Genomic DNA, 24577 nt, shown 5'->3' on the forward strand with positions numbered 1-24577 from the left:
GCTCCAGGCAGATGTGGCTCACTGCAGCTGTGCTGGTCACAGACTGTGCCTGCTCAGCCCTGCTTCTGCAGTGTGCTCTCCCTCCCCCCTTGCCCTTCCCGGCTAGGAAAAGGCGGACTTAGGAGGATGCTCAAGCACAGCCAGGGGCCTCTCTCGGAGAATTATGGCTCATTGGTTTATAGGCTTGAAGACAAGGAAGTAAGAAGAAAGGTTCTGGGCAAAAGTGAAAATTGCAACACTGCCTGGAGGAAGTAAGAGAAACCAGAACTGGTTCTCGAAGGGAAAACACAGCTAGTCAAGGGCAGGACGGGGCCAGTGGGAGAGGCTTCTGGCCCTCGGGGGACAGGAATGGCCTGGACCTCCAGGAACTGAGGGGAGGGGGGAGCAGTTCAGCTGTGTGGGTGGGGAGTGAAGAGGTGAGACAGAGGCCACTACATTTTATTTTTCATTTATCCTTCTCTTTTAGCTGCCAATTCCAGGCAGTTTCCCAAGCCCACTGGCATGCTGTTCAGAATCCTTCAGGTCCATCCTGTGCCACTGGCCCAGGCCAGCCCTCCATCCTGGTCATCTGTACCCACCCTCCCTCCAATCCCCAAGCCTAGCCTAGGCCACAGCAACAGTCCCCCAGGGACATCAACAACCCCCTTTGGAAACAGTCTGTACAGCAAGCTAAGTGTGATCAGCCTGATGGCCTCGCTTCCATCTGGCTTGGCTCTTCAGAAACGCGCCGTGTAGTCCTGCTTATTTTTGCACAAAGTGCACAGATTTCAGAGTTTCTGACCCCACCCTCGTCTGATGCCAGGGATGGACATTCTCTCCTCTGCACCTCTCCCTTCAGAACAACACAGACACTTCTCCGACTAGAATGAGCCCTCCTCTCCCCACTCCTTATCATAAGTGGAAGGGATCTGGACACCTTCCACCCTGGTCAATGCCTAGCCTCCAGGAACACAGAGAACAAAAATAATCACCCACGGGGACTTCTGCATGTGGCTCTGTCCCGTGTGTCCAAAAGACGTTCATTCTCTTCCCACAACCACACAGGACATGGCTCCCTTCCCAACCCCCATCATATAATGTTCATTTATATTCTCCCACTGGGCAGGTGGAGGGGGGTGGTGCTCCTTCAAGCCTTATCCTTTCCAGCTGCTTATCTAAGTCCTACTCAACCTTCACAATGCAGCTTAAGCATGATTTCTTGAAGGTGTTTACTCCTCTGATCTCATTCTCAAAAGCTCCATTCAACACAGTTTACTATTTGGTATTTTTTACAAAGAGCATTCATTCCTGCCTCATAACACTGTGTCTTTGGGTGCGAGTATCTAACTACAAAGGCTTTGATGGGCTAGAATCAGGCCCTAAGGTTGTCCGCATACAGGTGTCCGGCCCCAAGCAGGCATTCAGATACTTGATCTAGTAAGTTACATTGTTAATTATCCTTCTTTATAACAGAGAAAGGCTTTGCTTCCCCTGTATGTTGACACTAACAGCATAGAGTTTACGAGGCACTGATCATCCCTAATTCCCCATCCATCTCTTAGGGAACTCTTCCTTAAAATTTACTATCATACAACATGACAAATATATTAATTAAGGAAATGATCAGTTCAAAATACGTTACGGTGCTTTCAAAGACGAGTATTTCTTCATTTTTATAACCTGATGCTGTTATCAGTGGCCAACAAAAATGAATGCATCTATAACATAAAGCAAACGTTGCTTCAAAAAAAGAAAGAAAAAAAAAAACCCAACCCTAAAACAAACAAACAAACAAACAAAAAAAACCACATGTAAAATAAATATACACTTTCAGGGACGCCTGGGTGGCTCAGGTGGCTGAGTGTCTGACTCTCCTGATCTCTGTTCAGGCATTGATCTCAGGGTCATGAGTTCAAGCCCTGCATTGGGCTCCACATTGCGCATGGAGCCTCACTTAAAAAACGAAGAGGAAAAGGAAGAGGAGGAGGAAGAGGCAGAGGAAGAAGGCAATGATGACGACAGCACTATAGTCACCTTAAGAACCCAGTGTCCACCCACACTCATTTAATAACAGTCTGTACATCACTTGAAGAAAACCAGTGGAACTGTGTATGAAGGCTTCAATACAAAACAGTACACAGGAAGTTCAGAGGCAAGTTCATAGTCCCACAGGGCTCCGTCATACACGGAGCTGCTCTCGAACAGACCCAGGGCAGCCGACGGAAGCAAAAACGGGGCAAATCAAACAAGAGAAGTGCTAAAGTCCATTTCAACATAAAATCCTTTTTGGCCATTATTACTTAATGAGCCAGTTCTTGGCATTTGGTTCTCTATCCATTTCTTCTATGAAAATGTTTCCTATATTTTAACTCTACATCATCAGACATTTCAGGTTGCAGAACACTTTGTCAAATTTCCCAAAACCACTGTACCATGGGTCAGCCTTCGGACTGAGTTTCTGGGTTAAGGTCCTCTCTAGAGCTTAATGACAAGACTGGAAAACTCTCTTTGATCGCCTAAGTTAACTCTTAATGAACCAGGTGGATGTTTCAAATCTGACCCCCGAATCAGTTTCTGGGCCACCTAGGGATACCCTCCATCAGGCGCTGGCACGACCTTCCCCTCAGAACCACTCAGGCACCAGCAACATCAGAGCCCTCCAGACCCAGACAGCTCCAGCGGGATCCTGGTCTCTGGGGCTACCGGCTCTTCCATCCAGAGAAACCCTGCACAGCCCCAGAATCACAGCAATCTCCAGAGCACACAGTCCACCACGTGCAATCAGTCTAGCAGGCTCAACAGCGCCCCCTACCCCCGCCACCGGCCACGCAGTGTAAACCCATGAGACTTGCGAGCCCCAGAGCAAGTGGCTGGGAGCAGAGCGGGGATGCCCAGGCCTGAGACAGAGCTGCCACCAGAGGAAGTGAAATGACCGGTCTCATGCTCTGCTTGCAGGAAGGAGAAACCACCATTCTCCTACCTGTTGCAGGTCTGGGACTGTAACAGCAATTACCTTTCTGTCCGTGCCTCGCCTTGTACGAGGAGCTTATCATTTGTTATCTGCACTCCTCTTTTATCCCCGAGGCTCTCCAGGCTAGCAGCCCCCCCACCTCACGGACAAGGAGAATGAAGCATGAGAAGAGGAGCCAAGGTGAGAAGTCAGGTCAAGCCCAGGCACTTTCTGCTCTGCAGTTCTCCCAGTAGACGGCGTAAGCCTCAAGCAAGGGATGGCAAAAATTCAAAGAGAAGACTTCTTTGCCTGGGCAAGCCAAAAGAGGTGTGCACTTTTCCCCCAATAAAAATGAAATCTTAATATGTGAGCTCCCTGATGTCCTCTGTAATCTCTTTCTATGTACTGTATATTTCATCTGTTATGACTCTTATCATTAAATGGTTTTGATAGGGTGTGTCTACTGGACACAAGGAACAGTTCTACACAGTTTATGGATAAAATCAACATGGGCCATGGCACACCTGGGTGACTCAGCCGGTTCAGCATCTGCCTTCAGCTCAGGTCAATGATCCCAGGGTCCTGAGTTCGAGCCCCGAGTCAGACTCCTTGCTCAGTGGAGAGCACGCTTCTCCCCTGCTTGCTCTCTCTCTCTCTCTCTCTGGCAAATAAATAAATAAAATCTTAAAAAAAAAAATCAACACAGGCCAAACTCTACTCAACTTCAAGAATCCCAAATCTCTTTGTCATACGGAAACTTCTATCAAATTTTTTTGGTGTTTCTGTTTCACTTTGGTGGAAAAGCAAAGGAGCGGGAGATGAATTTACGGTTTCAGCAGTACTCAAGTCAGAAATCCCACACAACCCTCACTGGGGCAACTCGCTATAGAAACCCAACATAAGGATTTCAGTTTTCAGGAATAAATGCCAACAAGAAGTACTACAGCACTAACCCTATGTGTTAAGGGCTTTACATCTATTATTTCATTTGCTTCAACATCCCCTATTGGTTACAAAGCAGGTATTATTTAAGGAATCCAGGATCAGCATTTGAGCAATGGTGACATTAAACACAGGGTTAGGGAGGGATCAGGAATGATCAGCTTCGAGGTGCACTTTTCAACCACAATGCTACTTCCCTTCCCAGAGAACAGCTTCCCCAAGAGGCCACCTCAGCTCCCTCCTGGTTCACCAGAGCTGGCTCTGAGGCCATACGCTTCAGTAGCAGATGCAGCAAAACCCACTGAGGCTGAACAAGCTCTCCTACTTACTGCTCCAGCCCTGTTCTCCCAGTGCCACACAGCTGTCCAGAGACCCCTCTCCCAGACGCCCTCCAGTCTTTCACACAGGTTTCCAGACTGTGCGTTAGTGCCTGGCCTGCAGGGAAAAAAGCTACCTGTCGTCGGAGGTGGACCCCTTGCCGGGCATCTCACACGTGCTGCTTCATGTCACCTTGGCTATGACCCTGTGGGCACTCGGCAATGACCACGGGGTTAGGCAGTACTGTTAGCCCATTCTGAAGACAAGGAAACGAAGGTTGACCATGTGTTCCTATTTAAGCATGTTAACAGAACTGTATTCACACATTTAGTTCCTAATGGAGCAATACAGGACTCATTTACCCCAGCTCTAGCATATCCTGTGTTCAGAAATGGAAGGAATCCCTTTGAGAAAGAGTTTCAGAATGTCCTGAGGGTCTTGGAGAGAAAATGAGGGAGATGATGGCATCCCTAGGGCCCAGCACAGGGCTTGGGGGACTATAGGTCTTCAAGAGCCACAGGCTGAATAAATGAATGTAAGTAAATACTAGGATGGATAAAATTGTGTCCCACACCACATCACTGCCTCTCCCCAGCCCTCACCCACTGCCACCTCTTAACAGCTCCCACTTGGCCTTTCTGCCTAGCTCCCCTGGGCAGTTCCCTCTTCAGACCACACACGGTACCCAGTGCTCAAATGTGCTCCCGGCAGGTCACATTGACTAGAACTCGACTTCCCATTAAAGAGACTGCTAACCTGCCCTTACGTACATTTCAGAATCCTCTGGGCCACAGAGAGTGGGCACCACAGAACTTTCCTAGACCCAGAGCTCACCCAAGAAGCAAATCCTGACTGCAAAACACAACTTCAAAAACAAAACTCCAGGTTAAAACTGGCCTTACCTTAATCTGCCCCAAGCCAAACTCGGATGAGTGAGAAGACTAAAGTTCTATTTGCTGGGGCACCTGGGTGGCTCAGTCAGCTAAGCTTCTGCCTTTGGCTCAGGTCATGATCCTGGGGTCCTGAGACCGAGTCCCTTAAGGGGCTCCCTGCTCGGTGGGAGGTCTGCTTCTCCCTCTCTCTCTCTGCCCCTCCCCTGCATGCTCTCTCTCTCTCTTTCTCATCAATAAGTAAAATCTTAAAAGAAAAAGTTCTACTTCCTGCTCAGAGCAAAGCACTAAGAATGGATCTGGGTAGGGACTGACCTTACTTCCATTACCAAGCTGACGCCATATACTCAAACACTTACAAACAGAAGTTTGATTGTCTGGCCTCTTCTAAGAAAAGACTTTATATTTGAAGAATGTAGAAAACCACTTCAAAGTTTTACCTGAGAACACTGTTAAGCATTTAAAGCAAAGCAGAGTGGCTGGAATGTCACCTACGGGTTCTGTGATGGAGAAACAACGGTTTTCAACAATTGGTCGTTTCATCACATAATCAACGTCCTTCATGTGTTCTTCTAGACGAGGTGACCGGGACACTTCAGATGTCACTCCCTAATGTGAAAGCATTGCAAGGATCTGCTGATATTTCTCTTTCAAAAAGAATGCATTTAAAGCGTTCGATGTGCAGTTTATTCGAAAGTGAGAAAGGAAAATTGTCCTATTAGATGAAAGGAAGGTAAAATACATTATGATGTATTAGTCTGTACTGGCAAAAACTTAATTACAAGTACTAGCAATCACGAGAGCTGTACATGTGGCGACTTCCTACCATGTGCCTGGAACAGGGGAGGCTTGAGAGAAAAATGAAGCATTTTAGGGAAATGAGACTGGGGGAGGTTTATGACTTGCATAAGTGCCCTCACTAGTGAGTAACAAACCCAGAATGTGGAACCAGGACTGTCTGGCTCCAAAGCTTAGTAATGACCCTCTTTAGAAGTTGCTCAAACTCGTTGAGGTCAGGAAAGTTAGACACGAGGCTAGCTCAATTGGTAGAGGATGTGACTCTAATCTTGGGGTTTGAGCCCCACATTGGGTGTAGAGATAGCTTTAAAAAAGAAATCTTCAGGGGGCGGGGTGTGGGGGGAGAAAAGCCTCAGTTCATTTGGTTTATGACTCCAAAGACTCAAGAGTGGTTCATGGTTCAGGTCCTAGGTCCTCGATGCTCTTCCGCTGAATGAGAATGTGAACTAGTCCTTTAAAGCTTTAAAACAACACTGACAATCTCCTTCATACTAAGTGTGCACTCTGTACGGTGCCTTTTTCAAAACAGGGTAAGTCACCTACTCTATAATTTGCAGGCTGGGCTACAAAGTAAAATCAACATGAGAACTTTCAAACCATCCCAGAGCATAAGCCCCAATGACATGAGAATCTCTGGGCAGAGAGCCTGAAAATTTGTATATTTAATCACTCCTAAGAACCAATGACTTATCTGATTAAGATGTATTGGGGCAAGTAACCTGCCTTAATGAGCTGCACAACCATCTTGGGGCCATTTTCAGGGTAGGGCTCTATTGCTGCTGCTCATTAGACTCACCCAGGGACCTTTTCAAAATTCTCATGCTCAACGCATAATCCAAACCATCAGACTCCCCAAGGGTGGGACCCAGACACTGGCACTTTGTGACGATCCCCAGCATGCAGCATGGGTCGGGCACCAGAGCCTTGGCAGCTGGGTATTTGCATCAAAAGCTACCCCTCCTCTGGATGGAGTTCCAACATCCCACCCACCAGGGGCACCATCTACCAATGGCATCAACACATTGACAGCCTGTTTTCTCCAACTCCGTGCCTCCTCTCTCAGCATCAGGCTGACACCCAGAAGCCTTTCCGTTTGCCAATCGCTTCTTCAGTGCATGCCCACTTTTTTTTTTTTTAAGATTTTATTTATTTATTTATTTGACAGAGAGAGAGAGAGAGATCACAAGTAGGCAGAGAGGCAGGTAGAGAGAGAAGGGGAAGCAGGCTCCCTGCTGAGCAGAGAGCCTGATGTGGGGCTCGATCCCAGGACCCTGGGATCACGATCCAAGCTGAAGGCAGAGGCTTTAACCCACTGAGCCTCCCAGGCGCCCCCAGTGCATGTCCACTTAAGAGGAATGCTACAGGACTCTCTCACTCTGTCATTCAAAAGCATTCCTACTACTGAATAAATGATTCATTCCCTGTGCACAGGCAACATTTGTCATTCTCTCACCACTTTCAATTTTCTAATGTCCACTTCTTTGTCTCTCTTATTAGTATTTTCCACACTGTTACTGTTTTTGCCGTTCTGGACAAGCTGGGATTAATGCTGTTCTGCGTACAAGAAACTGAGGGACAAAGCTCCAGGCTAAGGAACCACATTGTGGCTGGACGGATGCCATTAGCTGCAGGCAGGCTGAGATGATGTCCTTTCTGGCTTTGGAGGGGAGCTCTCTCCCTCTCTCTCTCTTTTTTTTTTTTTAAGATTTTATCTATTTACTTGACAGAGAGATCACAAGTAGGCAGAGAGGCAGGCAGAGAGACAGAAGGGGAAGCAGGCCTTCTGCCGAGCAGAGAGCCCAATGCGGGCTCGATCGCAGGACCCTGAGATCATGACCCGAGCTGAAGGCAGAGGCTTTAACCCACTGAGCCACACAGGAGCCCATGGAGGGGAGCTCTCTTTACAAGAAAAAGTTCAGATGAATTCAAAGTTTTAAAGGAGAGGAGCTCTGTGCTGCCTTTTGATTACACACAGCTCCCCCAGAAACAAAGCTCAGAAGGTTATCTTAAATTCCCAAAACACACTTTTTGATTAACTATAAAGATCTTCATGATTAAAAAAAAAAAAAAGGACAAAAACCTTTGTGCATTTTGGTTCAAAACTTTTTAACTAGGTAAACCTTCCTGCATGGGTCACACATGAAATAAATTTTACACTAATAGCAAAATGCTTGTTAGCCAATAATATTTATGTGCAAAAGAAGTAACATTAATTGTGAAGGTATTCTCTCAAAGGGCAAATGAGGTGTTGATTAAAGCTTCCCTAAAACATATACTACTTTGGACTACTACTGAGTGACTGACAAAATTAATTCACACCTTCGCCCTGCAAAGCATCCTCCTTCCACATACATAACAACAATATCAGTGAAAAAGTTCATAGCACTAAGAAAATGCATTCCTTTGATAAAGTACTTCCTGTACTAGGTAAGACTGCTGAGTATTTCACAAATTTGTTTCAGTATTATCTCGGGTTATTTCTGCTAAATTATCCATGGAAAACCCACAGATAATGAATTCAGAGTCTACGATGGAAAAAGCAGATCTGATTTCCTCACAAATCGTAAGATAAAAATGTAGCAATGATTTACTCCAATAATTTTTATGGGAAAGATCAAGATTATTGACTTTCAAAATAAGGTTTCTCTCTACTAAGTTAATTTCAGTCCTGTTCCTAATCATTTAGTTGGTATTTGAGAAGGAATTTTAGGATAATATTTAAAAGTTAATTAAAAACCGTGTAAGCATTCTTGTCAGTCAGGCATGACCTCTGAGCTACAATGCATTTAAATGCATGTCACCTTGACCTGTAACACAGCAATGTAAAAAATTTTGGTCAATATGAATCAAATGTACACTAATTTATTCAGCAGGTTCCCTGGTATCTGAATCAACATTAGAAATCTAACCAGTATTTGTTATTCTGTTATTGACAAAAGGAAGCATATTTAAATGATAACAAGGACTCATGGGTGTCATTTGGAAGTTAAATTGTTCCCCAAGGACTGCCTCCATAAACATCTACATTTAAAGGTCATTTACCACCAAATTATGAACAACTGTTGCATTTATTAGCACAGGCTCAATAATTTGGAAGCTGCCGCCATCAATTATTACTGACAACGGGATCTAATTGTCCACTAATAATAAACAAGGAAAACAGGCCTTTTCTGTAAACTTTTATTCCCTGCACTTTGATCACGTTGGCAAAACGGAGATGCAAACTTTCCGTGGGCATACATCCGAAGGAAAAAAACAAACAAAACACTTCCAACTGCAAGGAGGACTAAACCTCGTTTACGATAAACAGTGGATACTAAAATAGAAAAACATATTTTCTCATGTTATCTACATCTGAACTAAAACAAAAGGGAGAAAAACACCACAAGGTTGATTGAGGAATGAAGCGTGGATTGCGATTTTAGAAGGAAGTATGTTGGTGAATTTTACAGTGGGGTGGCCAGATATTTGGTCAAATGTTGTTCTGGGTGTTTCTGTGAAGTGGTTTTGGGTGAGATTAATATTTAAACCTATCGATGGAGCAAAGCAGATTGCCCTCCATAATGTGGTGGTTCTCTTGATTCTGGAGGCAAATGGTCCAGGTACGTTATTCCCACCCTTTTACCAAAGGACCTAAAAAGCTATGACTTTTGAGTGGGGTCCAGACCAAGAGAATACATACATAACAACAATACATAGGTCCAAGCTGCCTTGCCACTTGGGTTATGATCCACCAGATCCAATAATGCATGAAGTGACAGTAACACATAGCGATGTTGTCTGAACCTTTGGCAGGCCTCCACGGGTGGAGGGCAGTGCAGGTCCTTAGGACCTCAGAGCAAAGCCCCGCCATCCTCCGTGGATAGCTACTTTCCTTTTGAGAAAGAGTTCTTGGCTTGCTACTGCACCTTAGAAGGGCTGGAGACTTGAGCAGAGACTATCAAGATATCATGTGACCTGAGCTGCCCATCATGAACTAGGTGTTATCTGACCCACCAAGCTACACAGCTGGGTACAGCAACACTTGGTTACCAAATGGAATCGGCGTACATGTGATTGGGCCCAAGCAGGCCCTGAAGGCACAAGTAAGTTGCATGAAGAAGTGGCCCAATCAAGGAGGGCATGTGATGTGATGAGCACTGGGTGTTATACGCAAAAACAGAATTTAAATTTTTTAAAAAGTTACATTCTAAAATAAAAGAAGTGGCCCAAATGCTCATGGTCCCCAGTCCTGCTATACTACTTACTCTCTCCAGCCTGCACCTGTGGCCTCATGAGGAGTTCCCTAGAATTAGCTGACAGAGGAAGGGAAGACTTGGACCTGGTCTGCAGATGAGTCTGCAACATAAGCAAGCACCACCTGTGAGGGCGCACCTGTACCATGCTATTCTCTCTCTGGGACAGCTGTGAAAAACAACAGTCAACAGAAATTGTCTCTGGGGTCAGATTTCAAGCAATGCACCTTGTTCACTTTGCTTAAAAGGAGAAGTGGCCAGATGTGAGATTAGATACCAAGGCACCAGCTATGGTCCATGGTTTGGGTGGATGGTTGGGGAAATGGAAAAGAACATGGCTGGAAAATTGGCTCTGTGGAAAGGTGAAGATGAGGTACGTAAGTAGACCTCTCTGAATAGGCACACGGAGGAGGAGGAGGAGAAAGAGAAGAAAGTGAAGCTATTTGTGTCTCATGTGAATGCTCATCAAAGAGTGACTGCAGCTAAAGGCAATATTACTAATCAAGTGGATAGGATGACCTGCTCAGCCTCTTTCCCCAGCCACTCCTGTCATCGCCCAGTAGGCTCACAAAGTGACCACAGTGAGAGGGATGTAGGTAATGCCAGTGTTCAGCAACACAGATTTCCACTTACCGAGGCCCATCTGGCTATGACTAATATTGATTGTTGGCCCAGTCGGCCAACAGCAGAGACCAATTCCGAACCCCCAATATGGCACCATTCTGTGAAGTGATTAGCCAGCTACCTGGTAGCAGGTGGATTACACTGGACCACTTCCATTGTGGAAGGGGCAGTGTTTTGTTCTTACTAGAATAGACACGTACTCTGGATAGAGATTTGCCTTCCCTGCATGCTACATCCCTACAACTACCATTCATCGACTTACTGAATCCCTTCCCACTGCCACGGTATTCCACACAGCACTGATTCTAATCAAGTGTCTTACTTCACGGTAAATGAAATGATGCAGTGGATCCACAAACATGGAATTCACTGGTCTCACCAAGCTCCCCACCATCCTCCAGCACCTAGATTGACAGAACGGTGGAACAGCCTTCTGTAGACTCAGGTACATGACCCGCTGGGGGGCAACATGATGCAACAGAATTCATAGGCCAAGTAATAAAGGGGTGGAAATGGGAGTGACATCATTCACCGTTACCTCTAGTGGCCCACCAGCCCAATTTTTTGTTTCCGGTCTCTGTGACTTGATGCTCTGTTGTTGGTCTAGAGGTCTTAGTTCCAAAAGGATGAACACCTCCACCAGGAGACACAGCAGGAATTTCACTGAACTCAAAGTCAAGACTGTCACCTGGCCACTTTCAGCTACTTGTGTCTCTGAATCCACACAGCTAGAAAGGGAATAAGTGTGCCGGCTGGCGTGATGGATCCTGACTAGCAAGTGTAAAGTGGACTGCGAAAGCACAGAGGGGGCAAGGAAGATTGTCTACACCACAGAAGACCCCTGATGGTGTCTCTTAGTGTAAGATGCCCTGTGATTAAAGTCAATGGAAAGCTCCCATGACCCAATTCAAAGATTCTAACGGCTCAAGTCACCCTACATGGCAAAGATCCACAACCAGGGAAGTACTTGCTGAAGGCAAAGGGAATATAAGTAAGTAGTAAAAGAAGGAAGTTATAAATACCAGCCTTGACCATGTGACAAGTTACAGAAGTGAGGACTGTAATTGTCCCAAGTATTCCCTTACTTTGTCTCTAGTATGTTTATGTGCATCTCTATTAACATATTCATGGTTTTTAAAAAAGATTTATTTATTTGACACAGAGAGAGAGATCACAAGCAGGCAGAGAGGCAGGCAGAGAGGGGGAAGTAGGCTCCCTGCTGAGCAGAGAGCCCGATGTGGGGCTCAATCCCAGGACCCCGAGATCATGACCTGAGCCGAAGGCAGAGGCTTAAACCACTGAGCCCAGGTGCCCCCATATATATGTTATATATGTTTTATATATATAAGAGGAATATCCACCAGCAAGGTGGAGAGAAGGGTGAGGATGTAGAAGGAGAGAAGCTAATAGTTTCTAAAACAATTTCTAAACTCCTAAATTCATCTAAACTCAAAGAATTTAGGAAAGGTGGCCAGTAGGACTCCACTCACATATTGGTTCTTCTTTCGAGTAAGATTTGTAAGGTGAAAACCGATGTCATTTGCCTTTTTTTTTTTTTCCACAAACAACGTGCCTTTATTGGAGGTCAAGGTGGAGTACAAGAGAAAGGCAAGAGGAGATTTCAATGGTGTGTTTGAATGTTACTAGGTCATAGGGCATGGCACGAAGGGGAACTTGGGGCAGGGAAAGGTCATCCTTATCACTCTGGTGAACTTGGTCACCTGGGCAGGGTGTGCAGAGTGAGGATGTTCAGTCAGCAGAAAAAAAAAAAAAAAGAAGAAGTTTCAAAATTTACAAAATACTTTAAGACTCTTAAAGATCAGGAAGCGATGTTGTTCCATGAATGGCACATCGTGTGTCCAAGGTCCCCAAGACTATTCTCCGATTCAGTTGTTTCCTTTCAGAAAGTGGTCGATTTTCTGTTTCTAGAACTGCTGCTCTTCTTCTCTTCGATCTCCTGTTGGATCTGTAGGGGTTCAGAATGGTTTGATAACTATCTAGCTGAACTCCTGCTACCTGATGTCGCCTCAGCCTCCTGCTCCTCCGCCATCTTGACTCCCTCCCCTCCATCGTTTGCCTTTTTAATAAAAATCAACAAACGGATACTTGCTTATTTCGAATACCCACCTACCCACTACCTACTTCAAAAAAAGAAGGAGAAAAAGGAGGAGGAGGAGGGAAGAGAAGAAAAGAAAAAAGAAAAGAAAAGCAATGCAACACAACTACAAGAGACACTAGCATGTTTCAAAAATGTCAAAGCTAGTCCTCAGAACTGAGCTAGCAAATTACAATGGATCTACAAGGAGACACCACTGTTCCCCTCATCAGATCGGCACAAACCCAAAGGCCTGACAGCACGCTCAGTTGGCAAGCTTGTAAGGAAATACACACTCTCATAAACTGCTATGGGAATACAAAGTAGCACAATCCCAAAGGAAGGGGATCTGACAATATCTGGCAAAATTAAGCATGTATGCATGTACCTTTTGATCCAGTAACCCACGGCTAAGAATCTGTTCTAAAGATACCCTGACAAAAATGCAAGAACCAGACGATCAAGGCTAGTGACTGCGGACAACAATGCAGAAGAATTAAGCTATAGGAAAGGAGGAGGAGGAGGGAAGAGAAGCATCTTGATATATGCCCCTGGGAGTGAACTACAGGATGCACTGTAAAGTCAAAAAAAATCTGAAAAAAACAAACAAACAAAAAACAAACCACCAAACAGGTGGAAGAAAATGTTTTCATATACTACTGTTTAATTTTAGACTACTGTTTAAGGGCACAAATGTACCTGTATTTGTTTCTTTTTGTTTTAAGTTTTCATTTAAATAATCTCTACACGCAACGTGAGGAGGGGTTCAAACTCACAACCCCAAGATCAAGATTGCACGCTCCTCTGACTGAGCAGGAGGGTGCACCGTGTTTCTATTTTTTTAATGGAAAGATAAACTACAACTTTTTTTTTTTAATGGTCATCAAGGGAAAGGGAAGAAAACAGAATGACGGGAATATAAAAAGCAGCTAGTTTCAGCAAATAAACCTAACGCAGTATATACTTTACACAATATAAAACAAAATCAACTTCTAGAAAAATCCCTAAGTACACAAAAGAAAATGACACTGGGTAGCTCATTGGAATTATAAGCAGGGAAGAACCAAACCAAGTGATTTTGAAAGTCATTTGATTAGCCACTTCTAGAGGGATGGATCAAAGAACAAAAGAACTTCTTAAAAAAAGTTTTAATCTGTATTCAGTAATCATGTTGTTGATGGTAGTACAGTTATTATAATGGAGACACATGATGGGTATGATGGTAGATAAAGTAAACCGCTAATCATACAATGTTCCATCAATCTCAGCATCTAAAGTATTGAGATTTTCAAAGCAGGAGAAAGACACAGCTGAAGATAAAAGACCAAGACAAAAATTCCTGCTGTCCTCAACATAACCATGTATTTGGTCTGAAGAGAAACATTCCTCCACTGTGAGAATGGAAAAGATCTCAAAACCTTCACAAGTACCTTGTCTGTAGATCATAGTCTCTCTCATTTCCCACTAAAAGCAACCAGGGATCTTTAGAGAAAAACCTAATTCCAGATCTGGGGTGGGAAAGGTAAAAGATGTACCTTGTTATGCCAGGAAGCAAGGAGTTACCAAAGACCACTAAGGCTATGTCAAGGACAGAGCACCCAACTTGAAAACGCCAAATATGAAAATAGCCGAAGAAGGACAGAAAGTATCTAAGAATAATAAATGCAAGGGACCCAACTACATCAAATATGCTAATATCCACAGATCCCTAACAATACTGATTTTTTAAAAAAGATTTTAATTTATTTATTCGACAGAGAAAGAGAGAGAGAGAGAGACATCACAAGCCGGCAGAGAGAGAAGGGAAGCAGACTCCCCACTGAGCAGAGAGCCTGATGCGGCACTCAATCCCAGGACCCTGAGACCATGACCTGAGCCAAAGGCAGAGGCTTAACCCACTGAGCCACCCATGTGCCCCAATACTGATTTTTTTTTAAAAGAGCCTCTGTGATAATCTTTATCTTTGGAGACAGCCAACTCATTGTTTTGAAAAGTAAATAACCAAAGAAAGAATCAGGCCCTTCTCCTGCTTTTCCTATTAAAAACCTCACAGTAACTAATTTATGAGGCCAAGTTGCTTTGTATACATCTATCCAAGCCAATAAATGAAGAAAGAATGATAAAATTAAACTATCAATACTTAGCAACCACTAAGGAATGAAAAAAAATCTAGGCAGTGTTCTTCAATGGTCGCTAGCACCACAAATCAAATCTGAAAATGATCAAGTCTCTACCTTTATACAAGGTAAGGAACTGAAAAAGGTATTAACAATGACATAGGGAGGGATGCCTGGGTGGCTCAGTTGGTCTCCATTGAGACCTGTGACCTGAGCCAAAATCAGGAGTCGGATGCTCAACTGACTGAGCCACCCAGGTGCCCCAAGAGCTCATCATTTTAAAAGCTGAGTAAAGGGGTCAGTCTCTCCACTTCTCCATATGTTGACATTTTTCGTAACAAAAAACGTACTTTCAAAAGGGAAGGGGAGCAAGAAAACAGAAAACTGAAACAGAAAAGACACATATGAAGCAAATTAACAGAAAATTCCATTAAAAATCTGAGTATGGGGCGCCTGGGTGGCTCAGTGGGTTAAGCCTCTGCCTTCGGCTCAGGTCATGATCTCAGCGTCCTGGGATCGAGTCCCACATCGGGCTCTCTGCCTAGCAGGGAGCCTGCTTCTCCCTCTCTCTCTCTCTGCCTGCCTCTCTGCCTACTTGTGATCTCTCTCTGTCAAATAAATAAATAAATAAATAAATAAATTCTTAAAAAAAAAAAAATCTGAGTATGTGGGGGCACCTGGGTGACTCAGTCAGTGAAGCCTCTGCCTTCAGCTTGGGTCAAGATCCCAGGGTCCTGGGATGGAGCCCCATGTTGGGCTCCTGGCTTGGTGGGGAATCTGCTTATCCCTCTCCCTCTGCCCCTCCATCCCACTCATGCTCTCTCTCTCAAATAAATAAAATCTATTCAAAAATTATTTTAAAAAATCTGAACATACATCTGGAAAGCCATCGTAAGAATGCAAGGTATGAGCCTGATGGTCCCTGTGTTTTGGAGGGATGCTGGGGGATGGAAGAGATGGCAGGAGGTGAGAAGCAGGTGTCTCAGTGCTCTCTGTAATATATACCACTCACTTACGTAAATATAGTAGCCTTCAGCATCCTGAGGGAAAAAGAAAATACATGCAAGTAGTAAATAACGCTACAAAACTAAACCTGAACTGAATGAAAGTTGTTATAAGAGTACCAGTTGATTCCATGTGAATTACTTCTGAAATACTTCAAAGTATTTGCAAAGAATTTATTTTATATAGCATGAAGATTTCTCCTGGACTTTTGTTTACACTACTGACTCAAAAAGCTTAAAAAAGGGGGCACCTGGGTGGCTCAGTGGGTTAAAGCCTCTGCCTTCATGCTCTGGTCATGATCTCAGGGTCCTGGGATCAAGCCCCACATTAGGATCTCTGCTCAGTGGGGAGCCTGCTTCCTCCTCTCTCTCTCTCTCTCTCTGCCTGCCTCTCTGTCTACTTGTGATCTGTCGGTCAAATAAATAAATAAATAATCTTAAAAAAAAAACTTAAAAAAAAAAAAGAACTTGAAGGCAATCCTTATTCAAAATAATAAAAATAAATCACGGGGCACCTGGGTGGCTCAGTCGTTACCCCCTACTTGCACGGGGCTCAGGTCATGATCTCAGGGTCCTGGGATAGAACCCTGCATTGGGCTCCCTGCTCAGCAAGAAGCCTGCTTCTCCCTCTCCCAGTCCCCCCAGCATGTTTCCCCTCTCTCGCTGTGTCTCTGTCAAATGAATAAATAAAATCTTAAAAAAAAAAAATCACAAACCTCTTACCTAGCACTTTGCAAGAACTATGTCATTTAATGACCCAACCAGTCTATAAGGTAGGTACTAGTATTCTCCTTTTTCACAGTTGAGAGGGGGAAAAAAAACATAGGAGATTGAGTGGCTTGTCCAAAGTCAGACTTCAAGCTAAATGTTGGAGGCAAAATTTGAATGCAGACAGCATGAATCTATAGCCTGAGCTTCTGCCCTTAGACTGTGCCAGCCTCTGTCATAAATGGGTAGAACAGTCTAAGGGGCTTTTGTCAAATGGCAAAAGTTACACATAAAATAGACAAAATCTAATTTGATCTGTATGGCTTTATTTCTTTTTTTTTTTTAAGATTTTATTTATTTATTTATTTGACAGAGAGATCACAAGCAGGCAGAGAGGCAGGCAGAGAGATAGGAGGAAGCAGGCTCCCTGCTGAGCAGAGAGCCCGATGCGGGGCTCGATCCCAGGACTCCGAGATCATGACCTGAGCCGAAGGCAGCGGCTTAACCCACTGAGCCACCCAGGCGCCCCTGTATGGCTTTATTTCTAATGCCATTCCTGCCTCATTTTTGAGACACTGTGCTGTAATTTGGATTATTAACTTAGTTTCACATCAGGACAGACAAAACTAAATGCAACACAATATCCTGGATTGGACATTAGTAGAATCCAAATAAAGTCTGGAGCTAAGTCAACAGTAATGCACCAATGCTAGTTTCCTTGTTTTGACATTACCATGGTAATATATGATGTTAAAACAACAAGGGAAACTGGCTGGGGGGTATACAGGAATTCTCAGTTACTAACTTTGTAACTTTTCTGCAAATCTAAAATTACTGCACGATTAAAAGTTTATTTTAAAAAACATAAATTGCAAAGTGCAAACTACTAAAAAAAAAGATTACAATGTATTTCTTGCTCAGTGAAAACAAACTTACTTCTGTCTCTAAATTTCTAAGCAAGGAACTTGCAAAATTCAATTCCCTTGTACCTATTTTGATTCTTAAGTGAAGGTAGCATTCTATTGGCTAATGTTCAAGAATATTTTCACACTTCGGGAGCCTGGGTGGCTGGGTGGGCTAAGCCTGGGACTCTTGGTTTTGGCTCAGGTTCTAATCTCATCTCATGAGGCCTGAGAGGGAGCCCCTGGTGGGGCTCTGAGCTCAGTGGGGAGTCCGCTTGAGATTCTCTCCCTCTGCCCCTCCCCCTACTTGCACGGGGCCACAGCCCCCACGCATGCATTTTCTCATCCCCTCTCTCTTAAATAAATGAATTAAGAAGGATTTTAAGAATATTTCCACACTTGTGGGGCTCCTGGGTGGCTCAGCTGGTTAAGGGACTGCCTTCAGCTCAGGTCATGATCCCGGAGTCCTGGGATCGAGTCCCACATCGGGCTCCCAGCTCCATGGGGAGTCTGCTTCTCCCTCTGACTTCCCCTCTCATGTTCTCTCACTCTGTCTCTCTCTCAAATAAATAAATAAAAATTTAAAAAAATATATTTCCACACTTGTATTTCCTGTCCTTAAGGGTAAGGAACATACCCTCCACGCGCTTGATTTCATTATGCGACACACATTTAATGTTTGCTTATGCTGTCAGTTTACCGTGAGTGAGGCCTGGGGCAGCTATGTCCTTGTCACACAAAGGCCTCCTTCATCATAGATGCTTATAATGGGTGACTTGAAGACATCGTGGCGGACATTGTGGTCTCACTGTCATGCCTGCCCGGTTAGGTGGCAGGAAGAGGCTGACCTCACTCCCGGCTCCAGAAAGGCCCATTATTTTAACTCCATCTAATTAATGTGTTCTTGCCACGGTGATTGGTTCAGACGGCCCAGCCTCAGCCAATCAGGACAGAGAATTCCCCTGGCAACAGGATTGGTTGAAAAACCCATGGGGGACAACAAGATACTAAACCGCATGGATTTGTTCAGAGCTTCTGGGGAAAAACAGGGCCAGTACTCTGAAGAAATGCCCTCTCTTCCTCTGCTAGCTGTAGCACACACATACACAAAGTTTTTCATTGCTACTTGCTCCAGATGGCAGCACTCTGAGGATGAAAGCACAGAGGAGGGCTACTCACCGGTAGAGAAGTGCCCTTACTCAACCCCTCATTCTCACAAGTACAAAATGGCAGTAAAAATACTTCCTGCAGATCACTGTTAATTCCAGGAAATGTCGACATTGTGGTCATGCTAAGAACTACAAAAACAAGTGAGAATTGGGATGGTCTGAAGGCATGGCTAATTTTGTGACAAGACTGACATTTTGGTTATATATTTTTTAAAAGTCTGTACCTGTCAGGTATTCAAAGTGAAACAGTTACAGGTGAAATTATGTCCTGGGTTTGTTTCAAAATATTCCGAATTTTTTTTTTCTAACGATTTTATTTATTTATTTGACAGGCAGAGATCACAAGTAGGCAGAGAGGCAGGGAAGAGAAAGGGAGAAAGAGGCAGGGGAGAGAGAGAGAAAGGGAAGCAGGCTCCCCACTGAGCAGAGAGCAGGACGCTGTGGGGCTTGATCCCAGGACTCTGGGATCATGGTCTGAGCGGAAGGCAGAGGCTTTTACCCACTGAGCCACCCAGGTGCCCCAAAATATTCCTAAAAAGTGGAAGAATAAGGGGTGATAAATGAAGTAATAATTTAAAAGACTGAAGATGAGGAATTGGTAAATGGTTCCTTGTATTGTTCGATTTTTGTATTTTAATCCATAAAATATTAAAGCAATGATCCCTGCATATGTCTCAGCATTATGATCATGTAAATATGAAGCTGCCCTACATAGTGAAAAGCATGATACATCAAGTAAATCAAAGAGACCGGAATACAAGAAAAAGACATATTTGTATAACCATAACAGAGTCACAGACAGTTAAAATGAACTTGAAAAACCATCTAATTCAATGCCTTGATTTTTACAGCTATAAAATAGTGAAATCTAATACATTCAAACTTTTCTGTTGCAACCTAGGTAGTAATCCTATTTTTGTTATTTCCCAAAAATGTATCTGAAAATTGAAAATACTAGCCTATATTCACACCCCAGACCCACTTACTCTCACATCCAACGGACTGTTCTCCATCGTCACCTTACAAGACCACTCAGCTACATCCAGCCCTTTCCTTACTGTAAAGCATCTACCATTCTGTCTTCCCACTTTTCACCCTGCCCATCCTTCGTCCTTTGTCCTTCTCTCCTCTCCCTCAGCACGCAGTGCTGAGAATTCTTTGCTCAGGCAAAGTGTGGGATTTTACCTTAAGTCCATCATCTTTCTTCACTCTACATTCTCCTCCTGGGAATAGCATTAACTGCTACACTTTTCTCATCCTTTGTGCTGAAGGACCCTCTAGAGCCATATTCCTTCCCCAGACCTCTATCCTGAGCTTCAAAATCAAACAGCCTCACCAATCACAAAAAACACAACAGGTCCCCACATGAAATCTCCCCCTTGCTTCAGTTCTGAGTCAGCCAATGGCGCTCGCACCCAGGGGAGTCACATTCCTGTCTCACGTCTGGTCACCAGATCCTAGAGATTCTTGTCATCTTCCTTTCACAGTTGCCTTAGTTCCAGCTCACACCTTCTCTCTCCTTCTGCTACCATCCCTTAAATGATTAAAACTCCAGGGTCATCTTTCTAAATGCAAAGCTCATCATGTTACTTCCTTCCTCAAACCCAATGTCTGTGGCTGAAGTCCATACTCCTTTCCAGCTCTTCAGGCTGGCGAGCTGATCTCTCTCCACCTCCCTCTGTCAAGTGTCTGCACAATCCTTCTGCTACTGGAAACTCCAGTCTGCACCCAGACCCCTTTCTACCCACCGAGCTGCTTCATGCTTCATAATCACTGCTCTTTGGGTTTCCTTCTCCTATTAGAAGACTCATGCATTCATTATTTATTCATCACACAAGTGCTGAATTCTTACTATGGGATAGACCCTTGCGCTGGAGTACAGAAGTAGAAACCGACACTGTGCCAGTCTCAAGGAGTTTAGAGCCTAGCTGGGAAACAGACAGTAAACATCTAAGCTATGGGGACAGAGGGCGGTAGAGAATAACCTTCCCATGAAGTACATCTGAGTTCATGTGAATTTCGGTAGCAGATCCTTTCCTGATTCTTTATAAATTAAGATGATTTAGAAGGGTTCCCCCCTCACCTTTCTTTCTTTCTTTTTTAGTTCTGATGAATCTGGTAGTTTAAAATGCCTTTCCCCTGAGATGAGATCTTGTGTTACACTTCCTCCTTCTAGAATTCACAGTGCCAGCAAAAACCTAGCCAGATTTCAAAAGTCAGCATTCCTAAGCAACCCCCAACCCCACACCACACATGACCTCCAGGCAGTGCAGAAATGCCCTCTTCCTCCTCAAGACTGCCAGAAAACACCAGGGCACCCTAGCCCGTCCCTACCTTGCCCCTGCTGGCTGAGAATTCTAAGGACAGAAGCAACATCCATTTACCTTTCAATTCCACACCCGACATCCCACAAGCCCACAGTCAATGTTTAAGGGTTCAAAAGGCAAAAATTCATTATTTAAAGGTAAATTACCTTATACATTGGGCATAACTTTGTATAAACTTCTTGAGTAACAACTGAGCATTACCCATGAAAACTTTCAGAGGCGCAGAAGTACCAATTCTAGTTAAGGCTCTACAAAAATCCTAGCCATAGGCATTTAAAAAAAAAAAAAAGCCATGTATAGGGATGTCTCATTTCAACATCTCTGACACAGTTGCTAAAAATTAGAAGCAAGTGTTAGTGGCCAGCAACAGGATCTGGGGAAACAAATGATGGCATGTTCCTTATGAGGAAGATCCCCTTGCTAGTAGCTAGGAGACAGACCTATCCATATCAGTACAGAAAGATATTCATGTTGCAGGATGACAGTTATAGTCAAATCTTACAATTTATTCTAAGAAAGAAACCCATATGTTTTCATGGCATACAGAAAAGTCTCTAAGAATGCAACCCCATGTTCTATGCTTTGAGGGCATGGGACTAGAAGCAAGGAAGAACCACACTTCTTTACTATAAGCCTCCAATCACTGAATTTGCTCTAATGCAATATTCCTTACATATTCTTAAATACACATAATCACCTTAGAAAAAAGATGCTTTTTACTCTGAAGTATACATTATTTCACCAGTTTCTTGTTCAGAAAACTGAGATTATATTTGTAAATTCTAAGGGTTTTTTAAAAAGACGAAATGTTATTCACCGCTAAATTCCTAGGATCTAGAATACAGACACCAAGCAGGCACTTAGTTAATATTTACTAAATGAATAACTGCTGTGCAATTATAACAAACTATAGTAATGATCCCCGAAAGAAAATGATCCCCAAAAGTATAGTCTTCTATTGTGCAATTATAAAACAGCTGCTCAAAGGGAACAAGGTATCCAACAGCTGCTTCATTGACTCACATAGGAAAAAAATCACTTGCAGAGGTATCTCGACAGTATGGTTATCAATCTAAATGAGTTAGGATTTTTTTAAAAAGTAAGTTTTTACAAAGCACACAATATTTCATCATATAAGCAATCTCCAGACTGCCACGGTTGCCAAGAAAAGGGCTCCTTCCAAATCAATTTAAGTCACAAGCCGGCACACGCCTGGTCGTAATACAAGTAATCAAAAGATACTGGAAAATAGTGTGGGAAAACACAGATCCTGTAAGAAAAGAATAACCAGTAATGGCCCAAAAGCCTTAATTCTGATCTACTTCAAAGTCCTTATTTGTGGAGGTAAGTAACTTTTAGTTTGGACTGAGACCACCTTCATCTAAACACATCAAAAGACTAAACAAGCAGGCTGTAATCTTCAGATCCTAAAGAATGCCCCAAAGACAGCAGGCCCTCCTAGGCTGCTGATGCTGATGGGGGTGGGGAGGGGTGGGGCTGACACACCTGGACTAATGAAAGACAAGCAAGGTTTCAAGGCTTTAAGGAAAAGGCCTCGCACAGGTTCAAATTTAAGTTCAATTCTCCCTCTTTTTAAGGAAGATGCAGAATGTTTAACCAACTATTAATTCATCGGGAAGAGTTATTTATATAAAACTTATATAAATAATGGCCAAACAGAGCTCAGCTGCCCGCCCCTCCCCACCGCCCCAGTCTCCACCCCAAAGGAAGGCATTCAGTACTTCTCTTAGGACACTTGAACACTTGAACCCAGAGGTCTACTTAATCCTAAAAATCCACATACTCCCTGGATTTTTTTTTTTCAATCACCACTCTTAATTCTAAAAAATAGGGAGATTTAATTCTCCCTATGAAAACACGGAAGGTTCCAAACAGGCTGTCACCAAAACCTTCGAATAGTTAGGGAAAAGAAAGGTTAAAATACTCTGCCCATCTAATAGAACTGCTGTTTAGCAAGTGAGTGAGTTCGAAATGAATATTCCATCAGTCCTTTCAGACTGCCCTCTGCAATCTTCTCCGCCTACCTGGTCTTTAACAACTGGAAACAGATTCTTCCGAGGTCGAGCCCGGGTGAGGCATTTCTCCCTCTGGCAATAACCGTCTAGATGAAGGTGTCTAAGTTCAGGAGGAAACCAACTACCTACGGTTTACTTGCTAACTCATGCAAAGGTCTCAGGCCCTGGTCTTCACCCTCCCGACCATCTCTTCCACTCTGGAGATCAGGGGCCCTGTTTCTCAGTTCTCAGGGATCCCGCTTAGGTATGGAACAGGTGTGCAGTAAGTAGCTGATTATGTCCTTTCATGGCCCACCAGAACTAGGAAAAAAAAAAAAAACAACTTTGGAAGCCATCTCAAAGCAACGCATGTGTTCACTCTGGCTAATAAAGAGCTGCAAATGACGATTTTTTTTTTTTTTTTTTTTTGATTAGCATGTTTTCCATCTGAATGAATCCCACAGAACTTGGAAGCCAACATCAATGCGCGGCGCGGCCACTCCTGCCTGGGCAGCGTGGGCAGCGGGGGCAGCTGGGCCAGACGCGGACGCAGCCCACCCCGGGCTGCAGAGGGCCGGCGGCGGGGAGAACGGCGAACGTTGCGAGCCGGGGCTTGAGTCCCGCCGCTGCTGCCCTGAGGCCGGGAGCGGGGCCGGGAGGGGGAAGGGAGCGAACCGGAGGAGCCCCGGGCGCCCGCGGCCGCCGAGCTCTGGCGAGGGGCAGATGGGGGGTGGGGGGCGTCTCCCTGACAACCGCGCCGGGGCGCAGCCCAGCCTCAGGCCCCGCGGAAGGGAGGGCAGCCAGGGGACACCCCGCGCAGGGCCGGCGGCGGCCGGGGACACCTCCGCGCTCAGCAGCCGCGGTCCCGCCTCGGGGGCCCTGTCCGGCCGCGGCTCGCGCCTACCGTGTATCCCCGCTCCAGGTCGCTCTCCTCGTAGCGAAAGGACGGGATGTAGACCTCCATGGCCGCTCCAGCCGGCCGGCGGAGGACGAGCGGGGGACGGGCTCGCGGCCGCAGCTCCGCCCCCGGCCGAGCGCCCCGCCTCCCTGCCCTGCGCCCCCGGGACCCAGACGCTGCGCCGCGCGGACGGGAGGCGCCGCCGCCGCCCCCGCCCCCGCCGCGCGCCGCGCTCCCGAGGGGCTTAGGGCGGGTGCCGGGGGCGCGGCGGCGGAGGGCGCGGGTCTGCTGACCCCTGGGTCGGGGCCCACGGGGTGGCGGAGCGGAGCTGGGCCCGGAGGAGGCGGGGCCTGAAAACCTGTGAGTCTGCAGAAAAGGGGTGTGCGCGCCTCCGCGCCAGGCGCCGGGGGCCCGGCCGCACCCGGGCGCTCCATGGCCTTCGGGCGCCGGCGGGCGCTGGCGGGCGCTGCGTTTGCATTTCGCCAGACGCTAGCCTGAGCGATTTGCAGGACGGCGGGGAGCTGAAAAGCATGGAACGCCTTCTCTTCCCGAGATTAGGATTTTCGTCTTTTAACTCTCGGCTGGCATTAACAGCAGTGAACCCTC

The 24577-nt window shown here is 45.1% G+C and overlaps 1 protein-coding gene across 1 annotated transcript in view; it reads right to left on the minus strand.

Moving 5' to 3' along the window:
- The window catches only part of LOC111148321 (sorting nexin 24), a 154565-nt gene extending 130498 nt beyond the window's left edge, over positions 1 to 24067 (minus strand). Inside the window, exon 1 of the mRNA XM_022504821.1 lies at positions 23978 to 24067. Coding sequence (XP_022360529.1) covers positions 23978 to 24037 — 60 coding nt within the window. The 5' untranslated portion in view covers positions 24038 to 24067. The remainder of the gene's footprint in view (positions 1 to 23977) is intronic.
- Positions 24068 to 24577: the final 510 nt, after the last annotated feature.

Source organism: Enhydra lutris, unplaced genomic scaffold (assembly GCF_002288905.1).
Source record: "Enhydra lutris kenyoni isolate GAN:26980312 unplaced genomic scaffold, ASM228890v2 scaffoldscaffold19, whole genome shotgun sequence".
In the NCBI taxonomy this organism is placed as follows: Eukaryota; Metazoa; Chordata; class Mammalia; order Carnivora; family Mustelidae; genus Enhydra; species Enhydra lutris.